This window comes from Mustelus asterias, chromosome 16 (genome assembly GCF_964213995.1).
Source record: "Mustelus asterias chromosome 16, sMusAst1.hap1.1, whole genome shotgun sequence".
Taxonomy (NCBI): Eukaryota; Metazoa; Chordata; class Chondrichthyes; order Carcharhiniformes; family Triakidae; genus Mustelus; species Mustelus asterias.
Window position 1 is genome coordinate 80,234,526 of NC_135816.1, and position 12,724 is coordinate 80,247,249.

Here is a 12,724-nt window from a genome sequence, read left to right on the forward strand (position 1 = left end):
CCTGTCAGACAGGGAGGAAATGGCCGAGTGAGGGAACCATGGTTCACAAAAGAGGTTGAATGTCTTGTCAAGAGGAAAAAGGAAGCGTATGTAAGGATGAGAAAACAAGGTTCAGTTGGGTCAATTGAGGGTTACAAGGTAGGAAGGAATGAGCTAAAAAAAAGGGCATAGGAGAGCTAGGAGGGGGCATGAGAAGTCCTTGGCGGGTCGGATCAAGGAAAACCCCAAGGATTTTTACTCTTATGTGAGAAATAAAAGAATGACCAGGGTGAGGTTAGGGCCGGTCAAGGACAGTAGTGGGAACTTGTGCATGGAGTCAGAAGAGATAGGAGAGGCGATGAATGAATACTTTTCTTCAGTGTTCACCAAGGAGAGGGGCCATGATTTTGAGGATGAGAGTGTGATACAGGCTGACAGGCTGGAGGAGGTAGATGTTCTGAGGGAAGGTGTATTAGCAATTTTGAAAAACCTGAGGGTCGATAAGTCCCCTGGGCCAGATGAGATATATCCTAGGATTCTTTGGGAGGCAAGGGATGAGGTTGCAGAGCCTTTGGCTTTGATCTTTGGGTCCTCACTTTCCACGGGGATAGTGCCAGAGGACTGGAGAGTGGCGAATGTTGTTCCTCTGTTCAAGAAAGGAAATAGGAATGACCCTGGTAATTATAGGCCAGTTAGTCTTACTTCGGTGGTCGGTAAGTTAATGGAAAAGGTCCTGATGGATAGGATTTATGACCATTTGGAAAGATGCAGCTTAATCCGGGATAGTCAACACGGATTCGTGAAGGGTAAGTCTTGCTTCACAAGTGGAATTCTTTGAGGAGGTAACTAAGTGTGTAGATGAAGGTAGAGCAGTTGATGTCATATACATGGATTTTAGTAAGGCGTTTGATAAGGTCCCCCATGGTCGGCTCATGAAGAAAGTAAGGAGGTGTGGGACAGAGGGAAAGTTGGCCGATTGGATAAGTAACTGGCTATCTCATAGAAGACAGAGGGTGGTGGTGGATGGAAATTTTTCAGACTGGAGACCAGTTACCAGTGGTGTACCACAGGGATCAGTGCTGGGTCCTCTGCTATTTGTGATTTTTATCAATGACTTAGAGGAGGGGGCTGAAGGATGGGTCAGTAAATTTGCTGATGACACCAAGATTGGTGGAGTAGTGGATGAGGTGGAGGGCTGTTGTAGGCTGCAAAGAGACATTGATAGGATGCAGAGCTGGGCCGAAAAATGGCAGATGGAGTTTAACCCTGATAAGTGCGAGGTGATTCATTTTGGTAGGACAAATTTGAATGCAGATTGAACCCTGTGGTCAACGGCAGGGTTCTGAGGAATGTGGAAGAACAGAGAGATCTTGGGGTTCATATCCACAGATCTCTGAAGGTTGCCACTCAAGTGGATAGAGCCGTGAAGAAGGCCTATAGTGTGTTAGCTTTTATTAACAGGGGGTTTGAGTTTAAGAGCCGTGGGGTTATGCTGCAACTGTACAGGACCTTGGTGAGACCACATTTGGAATATTGTGTGCAGTTCTGGTCACCTCACTATAAGAAGGATGTGGAAGCATTGGAGAGAGTGCAAAGGGGATTTACCAGGATGCTGCCTGGTTTGGAGGGTAGGTCTTATGAGGAAAGGTTGAGGGAGCTAGGGCTTTTCTCTTTAGAGCGGAGGAGATTGAGAGGCGACTTAATAGAGGTTTATAAGATGATGAGGGGGATAGATAGAGTGGATGTTCAGAGACTATTTCCTCGGGTGGATGTAGCTGTTACTAGGGGGCATAACTATAAGGTTCATGGTGGGAGATATAGGAGAGATGTCCGAGGTAGGTTCTTTACTCAGAGAGTGGTTGGGGTGTGGAATGGACTGCCTGCTGTGATAGTGGAGTCAGACACTTTAGGAACTTTCAAGCGGTTATTGGATAGGCACATGGAGCACACCAGGATGATAGGGAGTGGGATCGCTTGATCTTGGTTTCGGACAAAGCTCGGCACAACATCGAGGGCCGAAGGGCCTGTTCTGTGCTGTACTGTTCTGTGTTCTGTGTTCTGTGTTCTCTGTTCTGTGTTCTCTGTTCTATGTTATCCTTCCACACCCTCACATCTTTTTTACTCTGGTGGTTCTGTTCATTTCTTTTTTGTTACTATTTGTGTATTTTCCCCAGTCTTGTAGAGAAATGAGAGTGAATCCTATTTCATTCTGTATGGTACAGACATGTTTTTTATAAAGGAGACAATTTCTAATTCTTTTTCAGGCTGAATTTCTTTTTTAAAAAGTCAAGAATCCAAAATCATACTGAGACGATGGAGGGGTGTCAGTCAGCAACAATATACAACCAAGTGGAATTAAAAGGAACAGACACTCAAACACCCTGTTGGCTATTAGGTATTCTGAAACTTTTCAATAATTTCTGAGATGAGACAACTAAATGTAATTCCTTGTTATAAAAACATAGGAAAGACATGGATTAATCAACCTCCTCTGGTGTATACAGCCAGCGAATTACTTTAAGGATTGTTTACCAAGCAACAGAGTGCAGAGGTTAGAGCATAGTCTCTCCCAGGTAACCATATATGAACAGTAAACACACCCGTAAGCCTATCCTCTATGTACCCTCCGCCACTGACTAAGAGTAGCACCCATGTGTATCATCTACAGGACACACTGCAGGAACTAACTAAGGCTCCTTAGGCAGCACCAGAAATATATCGGCTGTTCCTTCACTGTCGCTGAGTCAAAATTCTGGAACACCCTCCCTAACGTGCAGACTCGATGGGCCGAATGGCCTCTTTCTGTACTGTAGGGTTTCTATTCTTCTATTCTATTCTAACAGCACTGTGGGTGTACCTACACCTCGGGGACTGCAGCAGTTCAAGAAAGCAGCTCACCACCACCTTCTCAAGGGGCAATTATAGATGCGCAATAAATGCTGACCCAGCCAGCGACACCCACACCCGTGTCTGTGGGGGCCCTGGTAATGTTTGTGAGCTATGAATGATGCTTGTGATTTGTCTAGCTCTTACTTGGAATTCGACAGTAATAGCTTTAGTAAACTCACCTTATTCTTTGTTTAAACTCAGAAAACATATCTGACTATTCTTTACAATCAGAAAGCATAAATACCTAGAATCCTACAATATTGGCAAAGGACATCCTCCCTAAATTCACAAAATACACCTTGTTACAGTCAGAGAATCGGGGAATCATTTTTACCCCTCTTCACGAGATCATAACAGTGTTATCGGCAAACTGATTTGTTACTTTCTGTCTCTTCATCAAAGTTATTCATATAGATTGTACAAATAGCTGAGACCCCAGTACTGATCCTGCTGGTACTCCATTATTCACTGCCTACCTATTTGAAAAAGTCCCAGCTCTAATTATACTATCCATTACTCATCCAGTGGAAAGGGTCGAGAGCTTCAGGCTTTTAGGTTTCCAGATCACCAACAACCTGTCCTGGTCCCTGATGCTATAGTTAAGAAAGCCCACCAAAGCCTCGACTTTCTCAGGAGGCTAAGGAAATTTGGCATGTTCATTACGACTCTTACCAACTTTTACAGATGCCCCATAGAAAGCATTCCTTCTGGTTGTATCACAGCTTGGTTTGGCTCCTGCTCTTCCCAAGACTGCAAAAAACTACAAAGGGTCGCGAATGAAGCCCAGTCCATCACGCAAACCAGCCTCCCATCCATTGACTCTGTCTGCACTTCCCGCTGCCTTGGAAAAGTAGCCAGCATAATCAAGGACCCCACGCACCCCGGACATTCTCTCTTCCACCTTCTTTCGTCAGGAAAAAGATACAAAAGTCTGAGGACACGTACCAACCGACTCAAGAACGGCTTCTTCCCTGTTGCCATCAGACTTTGGAATGGACCTATCTCGTATTAAGTTGATCTTTCTCTACACCCTAGCTATAGCTGTAACACTACATTCTGCACTCTCTTCTTTCCTTCTCTATGAACGGTATGCTTTGTCTGTATAGCGCACAAAAAACAATACTTTTCACTGTATACTAAAATGTGACAATAATAAATCAAATCAAATTTCTTCCCATGCTCAACTATTACCCCCCCCCCCCCCCAACTCCATCATAGGGGACACAGCTTTAAATTGAGGGGTGATAAATATAGGATAGATGTTAGAGGTAGGTTCTTTACTCAGAGAGTAGTAAGGGCGTGGAATGCCCTGCCTGCAGCAGTAGTGGACTTGCCAACATTAAGGGCATTTAAATGGTCATTGGATAAACATATGGATGATATTGGAATAGTGTAGATTAGAGGGGCTTTAGATTGGTTTCACAGGTCGGCGCAACATCGAGGGCCGAAGGGCCTGTACTGCGCTGTAATGTTCTATCAGCCTGTATCTGTCCTATTAAGCTTTGTGTGACAATTTATCAAAAGCTTTTTGGAAATCCAGGTACACTACATTTACAGGTTCCCTTTTATCCACCATACTCGTCATATCCTCAAAAAAACATGAGTGCATTTGCCAAACAGAATTTTCCTTCACTGAAGCCATGCTAACAGCTCTAATTATACTGTGCATTTTCTCATGTATTGTTCAGACTTCTTAACTCATAGATTCTGGGATTTTCCCAACAACTGATCTCCAGCTAATGAGAACAAAGAAAATTACAGCACAGCAACAGGCCCTTCGGCCCTCCAAGTCTGCATCGACCACGCTGACTGACTGACCTAAAACCCCTTACCCTTCCTGGGTCCATATCCTTCTATTCCCATCCTATTCAAAGAATGGGCCTGCCATTTCTCTCTCCCGCCTTCCTTAAATCATGGAGTAATGTCACACTGCTCTCCTCCTCTCTGCCCCTCCTCCCTTTCCTCTCCCTTCCCCGCACCTTGTGACAGAACAGCGATGCACTCTGACCTGAGACTTGTCGGGTGCCAGCGGTGCGAGGCAGGGGGCAGAACCTGGCACCCGTGGACTGATGGGCAGTTCCCAGAGTGGGCAGCTGATCATGATCATCTTACTGAAGTTAAACTTGTACGTGAATCGTTTCCCTTTGGTCTTGTGTAGAATTCGCTTGTTGTAGTAATACCTGTGGAGGAGGGAAAGAGAGTCTGTCAGAGTGAGAGAGAGAGAGTTTGAGAGAGGGAGAAATAGAGAGTTTGGTGCCTGGGGGAGGGGGGTGGGGGGTGGAATACTGAGAAGTTTTGTGAAGGATTCATTTACGACGTGGAGAGGAGGGAAAAAGCATCAGTCACCGAGAGGGAGATAGGGAGAGTGGAGGGATGGTGGGGAGAGAGACTGGATGAGAGAGAGACAGAGAGAGGCGAAGGAGCAAGAAACTGGGTGAGAAAGAAAGTGTAAAAATACACTTTCATAGACTTCATTAGAAACACAAAAGGATTTATGAATAAGAAAAACAGCAGTAGAGCAACACTCTGACCTGGTCCCCTATATTTCTACAGCCTAAGAGAGGACCCCTCCCCCTAGGGTGATTACCCACTCTCAGTCCCACTTGATCCCTCAAGCCAGGTGACCCTTTACTGCGGTGTTGCCCTGAAAGGGACAATCACCACATCCCTCCCCCTTTAACTCCTTTATACAATCTTCACAACTAAGGTACTCAGTCCTGAAATTTAACTAAACACAAATTGGATAATTATAAATCGAGTCTTTGAGTGTGTTCCTGTTTCTTTTAGAGAATTGTAATTCTGCCGCTGAGATGCTTCCACAGGGTCATCAGGAACTGCAATAATGGTTATCTCTTCAGGCACAGACAGTTCATTACTAACTGCTTCAGTTACATCTATAACAGCTACTTTGGTGCTTATGAGATCAGAAACATTTCTTGATGTAACACTGATTGTTGGAGAGTCTCTCAACTCCCCAAGTGATCCACAAGTTATAAAGGCATAGAGGTTTACAGCATGGAAACAGGCCCTTCGGCCCAACTTGTCCATGCTGTCCAGTTTTTACCACTAAGCTAGTCCCAATTACCCACATTTGGCTCATATCCCTCTATATCCATCTTACCCATGTAACTGTCTAAATGCTTTTTAAAAGACAAAATTGTACCCGCCTCTACTACTACCTCTGGGCAGCTTGTTCCAGACATTCATCACCCTGTGTGTGAACAAGTTGCCCCTCTAGACCCTTTTGTATCTCTCCCCTCTCACCTTAAACCTATGCCCGCTAGTTTTAGACTCTCCTACCTTTGGGAAAAGATGTTGACTATCTACCTCATCTATGCCCCTCATTATTTTATAGACCTCTATAAGATCACCCTCCAGCCTTCTACGCTCCAGAGGAAAAAGTCCCAGTCTATCCAGCCTCTCCTTAAAACTCAAACCAGCAAGTCCCAGTAGTATCCTAGTAAATCTTTTCTGCATTCTTTCTTGTTTAATAATATCCTTTCTATAATAGGGTGTCCAGAACTGTACACAGTATTCCAAGTGTGGCCTTACCAATGTTTTGTACAACTTCAACAAGACATCCCAACTCTTGTATTCAATGTTCTGACCAATGAAACCAAGCATGCAGAATATATTCTTCACCACTCTGTCCACCTGTGACCTCACTTTCAAGCCTTGCCTTGCCCCCTCTGTGAGGCCTTGCCTTGCCCCCCCCCATGAGGCCTTGCCTTGCCCCCCCCCCATGAGGCCTTGCCTTGCCCCCCCCATGAGGCCTTGCCTTGCCCCCCCCATGAGGCCTTGCCTTGCCCCCCCCATGAGGCCTTGCCTTGCCCCCTCTGAGGCCTTGCCTTGCCCCCGCTGTGAGGCCTTGCCCTGTCCCCTCTGAAGCCTTGCCTTGCCCCCTCTGCGAGGTCTTGCCTTGCCCCCTCTGTGAAGTCTTGCCTTGCCCTTTCTATGAGGCCTTGCCTTGCCCCCTCTGTGAAGTCTTGCCTTGCCCTCTCTATGAGGCCTTGCCTTGCCCCTGCTGTGAGGCCTTGCCTTGCCCCTGCTGTGAGGCCTTGCCTTGCCCCTTCTGTGAGGCTTTGCCTTGCCCCCTCGGTGAGGCCTTGCCTTGCCCCTTCTGTGAGGCCTTGCCTTGCCCCTTCTGTGAGGCCTTGCCTTGCCCCCTCTGTGAGGTCTTGCCTTGCCCCTTCTGTGAGGCCTTGCCTTGCCCCTTCTGTGAGGCTTTGCCTTGCCCCCTCGGTGAGGCCTTGCCTTGCCCCCTCGGTGAGGCCTTGCCTTGCCCCTTCTGTGAGGCCTTGCCTTGCCCCTTCTGTGAGGCTTTGCCTTGCCCCCTCGGTGAGGCCTTGCCTTGCCCCCTCTGTGAGGCCTTGCCTTGCCCCTTCTGTGAGGCCTTGCCTTGCCCCCTCTGTGAGGCCTTGCCTTGCCACCTCTGTGAGGCCTTGCCTTGCCCCCTCTGTGAGGCCTTGCCTTGCCCCCTCGGTGAGGCCTTGCCTTGCCCCCTCTGTGAGGCCTTGCCTTGCCCCCTCTGTGAGGCCTTGCCTTGCCCTTTCTGTGAGGCCTTGCCTTGCCCTTTCTGTGAGGCCTTGCCTTGCCCCCTCTGTGAGGCCTTGCCTTGTCCCCTCTGTGAGGCTTTGCCTTGCCCCCTCTGTGAGGCCTTGCCTTGCCCCTTCTGTGAGGTCTTGCCTTGCCCCCTCTGTGAGGCCTTGCCTTGTCCCCTCTGTGAGGCTTTGCCTTGCCTTGCCCCCTCTGCGAGATCTTACCTTGTCCCCTCTGTGAGGCCTTGCCTTGTCCCCTCTGCGAGATCTTACCTTGTCCCCTCTGTGAGGCCTTGCCTTGCCCCCTCTGTGAGGCCTTGCCTTGCCCCCTCTGTGAGGCCTTGCCTTGCCCCCTCTGTGAGGCCTTGCCTTGCCCCCTCTGTGAGGCCTTGCCTTGCCCCCTCTGTGAGGCCTTGCCTCCTCTGCGAGGTCTTGTCTCCTCTCTGAGGTATTCATTGCTTCTGAACCTTTTTCTGGGGTATTCTGTAATTTTCCTGTCCATAGCTATTTGTTCCTTCTTGTGATTTGCTGCTTTAAGTGCATTGACAACAGCTGCTGCTTTCTCTGTGCTTTTCCCGTGCTTTTGAAGTTTTGGTGCAAACCTGCTCTTCATTGAACTTTTAAAACTTCTTTTTCTGAGGGCATCATTCCAGTGATTTCTGGAGATTTTTCTTCTCCTGGCTGTTTGAAGAGTTCTTTTTCTTCCTTTTTGATGGTCTAGTTTTTTTGTCAATTTCACTGGGACACCTGAACATCCTCAGGGTTCAAGGGGCTGTTGCTTTAAAAATGTTAAACTTTTTTAAAAACCTGTTGAGGACTTGCTTGAAGTTCACTGGAATAGCAATTGTTGTCACTGAAGGTTCAGAGGTCCTGCTCCAATCAGGAGACTCTTTCAGCCTCTTGATTCTCCGCATTTCTGGACAATGCACGTTGGCCATTTATCATCTTTTATTTAAAGCACTGCTTCCTGCGTGCTCTTTCAAAAAAAAATGTTTTAAGAAAAGAAATGCTGCAAAGTTAAGTTTTTTTTTCGGAATATGTTTCTAAACTTTACGTCTGTCCCTCAACCTCTCCAATGTACTGCGGCTCCCGGGCTGCCTCGCCACCTAGTCTGCAATATGAGTGGAGGTACCTTTCTGCATTTCGCCCACCCTTCTTTTGGGTTCTGCCTCAGAGGCCTTGCCATGTTCTCTCCGTTGCCCATGCAGCTTGGGAACCGTCCGTCTTTTCTGATTCTACATCGTTCAGGGTCTGGCTATATCGCAGCATCTCAAATGGGTCTATTCATAGAATCATAGAATTAACAGCACGGAGACAGGCCCTTCAGCTCAAACTGGTCCATGCCAACCAAAATACCCATCTTAGCTAACCCTGTTTGCCTGCATTTGGCCCATATCCTTCTAAACCTTTCCTATCATGTATTTGTCCAAATGCCTTTTAAATGTTGTCAATGTCCCTGCCTCAACCATTTCCTCCAGCAGCTCATTCCACATACGTACAACCCTCTGTGTAAGAAAGTTGCTCCTCAGGTTCCCATTAATTCTTTTCCCACTTAACTTAAACCTATGCCCTCTAGTTCTCGATTCCTCAACCCTGGGAAAAGACTGAGTGCATTCACCCTGTCCATGCCTCTCATGATCTTACACACCTCTATAAGATCACCCCTCAGTCTCCTGCGCTCCAAAGAAAAAGGTCCCAGCCTGTCCAATCGCTCCCTGTAACTCAGTCCCTTGAGAGCTGGCAACATCCTTGTAAATCTTTTCTGCACTGTCTCCAGTTTAATAACATCTTTCCTATAGCAAGGTGACCAAAACTGAACACAATACTCCAGGTGCAGCCTCACCAACGTCTGTACAACTGCAACATAACTTCTCAACTTCTATACTCCGTGCGCTGACCGATGAAGGCCAGCATGCCAAAAGCCATCTTCACTGCCCGATCTCCCTGTGACTCCACTTTTAGAGAACCGTGCACCTGAACTCCAAGGTCCCTCTGTTCCACGATCAGGTCAATCAAAGATAGACAATTGGGTGAGTGTGTTTTCCTTCAGACTTCAATTAAAACAGGATGCTCACAGTTGCCAGGCCAGAGAAAATGTCATCAAAATTTTATCCTTGTCGCCAGGATGCACTTTCACAGACTCCATTAGAAACATAAGGTATTTATTAATAAGAAAAACAGCAGCTGAAATAACTTCTCAGAGGACGGTGTCCCTTCACAAGACTCCCTTTATTTACAAACTCTATTTCACTCCGAAAGTGCTTCCGGTACACCGTCAGAATCCGGAGTGCCAGGAAATCTGACACTCCCATATTTATATATAGATGAGGCTCCCTGATTGGGCAGGCAATTCTGACCTCAATCAGGGAGCTCATATTCTAAGAGGCCAACCCGCATGGGTCTCGTTGAAGTCATTGCACCCCCTCCCCAGCTAAATCCGAGGAGTCTCGGTGATTCATGTGCTTCATGGGTCTTTTGCAATATTTCAGCGCTGGGTCTGGATCCTCCAACTCAGCATCCAACGTGGGCGGGGTGTATCTAACTGGCGCCTGTCTCTTACGACACGAGTGCCAGAGTTCTGGTTCGTCCCCTTCCTCGAGTGGCTTCGTCTGCATTGTCCATTTCAGACTCCGAGATCCTAACTACAGGTGACAGAGAGGCGGGGCTGGCCAGTCTGGGAGGACTCTTGTTGGTTCTCGGCCTGCTAGGCATAGTTGGCTCCGGGATGAACTGTGATTTTGAGACCCGCACCTGGTCCAGATGCTTTTTCAGATGGGCTCTCCCATGCAGGATACAGGCCCCATCCGAGCGTCCACTATTCCTGATAACCATGTGGGACCATTGATGTAATTCTTTACCCAACTTTTTCACCAGCCCCCAATTGCCTATCCCAGTTGCTATTGTTGTGGTCTTTGCGTTCGGCTTCTTGTTGCTTTTCCACGATCCCCCCCCAGGTTTGGGAAGAGCAAACTTAATCTGGTGCGGAGTTGTCTGCCCATGAGTAATTCTGCGGGTGCTATTCCCATAGTGGCATGTAATCAAATAACCAATGGGATAACTTGGTGTCCATTGATGCTGCCGGCTGTTTTTTAAACTAGCTTTTAAAGTCTGGACCACTCTTTCCACGCGCTCGATGGAATGGTGTCTTCCTGATATGTCGAATCTCATTCGACTTCATGAACCGGGTGAACTCCTGGCTGGCGAAAGCCGGTCCATTGTCAGAGACGAGCACCTCCGGGATCCCATGCATAGCAAATGAGGTGCAGAGTTTCTCTACTGTTATCATTGTGTTTGCCAATTGCACCATATGTGCTTGGAGTGGGCATCCACTATGACCAAGACCATCGAGCCCATGAAAGTGCAGCCAAGTCCATGGTCTATCCGGCCATTCCCATGGGTGTAGGGGAGCTGCTGGTGGCAACTTTTATCCTTGCTGGCATTCCTGGCACCGACCCACGAGTGCCGCTATGTCAGCATCCATTTCCAGGCCACCAAACACAGCTCCTGGCCAGCATCTTCATTTTGGACACTCCTGGGTGGCCGTGATATAGTTCGGCCGATATGGCACAGCGACCCTGACTCGGAACTACCACTAGTGCCCCCAATAGCAGTTTTCCGCCTTCTACTGTGAGCTACTCTCTTCTCCTCCAATAAAGATGGAATTGTGGTTGGACTGGCCTTTCTGTTTCCCCCGTTAGTACTAAGTCTTTCACTTTTGCGAGGGCAGAGTCCTTTTGCGTCCAAAGACATATATTATGTGCGGCCATTGGGAGGGTATCCAGAAAATTCAAGGTCATTACCATCTCTTCTACTTGGGGTACCATTGGTGGGGTGTCTGCTCAAGGTAGCCTCGTTGAGGCATCAGCGTTTGCCACTCAACCTTCCGCCCGGTGCACCAATTGATAGTTGCAGCCGGCCAATAATAATGCCCACACTGGATCCGAGCTGATGCTATTGGTGGCACCGCCCTGTCCTCTCTTAACAGCCCCAGTAACAGCTTGTGATCGGTGACAATTACAAATTTACGCCCATAAAGGTTTTGGTGAAATTTCTTCACTCCAAATATTACCTTCTTTTTCAATCTGGGCATACTTTCTTTCTGCAATAGCCAAGGTCCTGGAGGCGTTCCTCTCCATTTGGCCATCTACATGATAATACCGTCTGATGCCATTCGGAGACACATCGCAGGTTAGCACTAACTCTTTTCTAGGATCATAATCATAGAAAATCATAGAAACCCTACAGTACAGAAAGAGGCCATTCAGCCCATCGAGTCTGCCCCGACCACAATCCCACCCAGGCCCTACCCCCATATCCCTACATATTTTACCCACTAATCCCTCTAACCTATGCATCCCAGGACACTAAGGGGCAATTTTAGCATGGCCAATCAACCTAACCCGCACATCTTTGGACTGTGGGAGGAAACCGGAGCACCCGGAGGAAACCCACGCAGACACGAGAAGAACGTGCAAACTCCACACAGACAGTGACCCGAGCCGGGAATCGAACCCGGGACCCTGGAGCTGTGAAGCAGCAGTGCTAACCACTGTGCTACCGTGCCGCCCATAATGTGCTAAGACATGCGACGATGACCGATGTTTTATTTTTTTAAAAGCAAGGTCTTGACGGGCAGAACATTCCCAAGTTTGACCCTTTTTTAGCAGTTGATGCAGTCGAACCAAGATGGAGGTGCAGTTTGGTATACATTTTCCAGGGTACGTCACCAGTCCTAAAAATGACCATAATTCCTGATTGAGGTGGGAGCCGGGATGTCTTTAATCACCTGCACCTGGTCTTTCAAAACATGTAGACCTGACTTGTCCACTTTGTAACCCAGAACGGCCACTTGAGGTACCAGGAAGATGCATTTCACCCTCCTTAACCACACGGGTTCTTGGTAAACCACTAAGGACCTCCTCCATGTTCTGTAGGTGTTCTGACTTTATTTTATCTGGAATGAGAACATCACCCAGGCAAATGGCAACCTGGGGTAAACATTGTAATATGTTCTCCATTTTCTTTTCCTTATTCGTAGGAAGGAGCTTCAGAAAGGAGTTAGGAGGGCTAAACGGTGTCACGAAAAGTCCTTTTGGCAAACAGGATTAAGGAAAATCCTAAGGCATTTTATACGTATATAAAGAGGAAGAGGGTAGCCAGGGAAAGGGTTGGGCCACTCAAGGATAGTGGAGGGAATCTATGCATGGAACCAGAGGAAACGGGTGAGATACTAAATGAATACTTTGCCTCAGTATTCACCAAAGAGAGGGACTTGATGGATGAGGAGCCTAAGGTAGCATGTGTAGATATTCTGGGTC

At 47.6% G+C, this 12,724-nt stretch overlaps 1 protein-coding gene across 1 annotated transcript in view; it reads right to left on the reverse strand.

Moving 5' to 3' along the window:
• Positions 1-2,086: 2,086 nt before the first annotated feature.
• The window catches only part of LOC144505370 (ETS translocation variant 3-like protein), a 40,438-nt gene continuing 29,800 nt past the window's right edge, over positions 2,087-12,724 (reverse strand). Inside the window, exons 4-5 of the mRNA XM_078231488.1 lie at positions 4,877-5,048; positions 2,087-2,188 (exon numbers count right to left, since the gene is read on the reverse strand). Of these exons, the coding sequence (XP_078087614.1) occupies positions 2,087-2,188; positions 4,877-5,048 (274 nt within the window). The remainder of the gene's footprint in view (positions 2,189-4,876; positions 5,049-12,724) is intronic.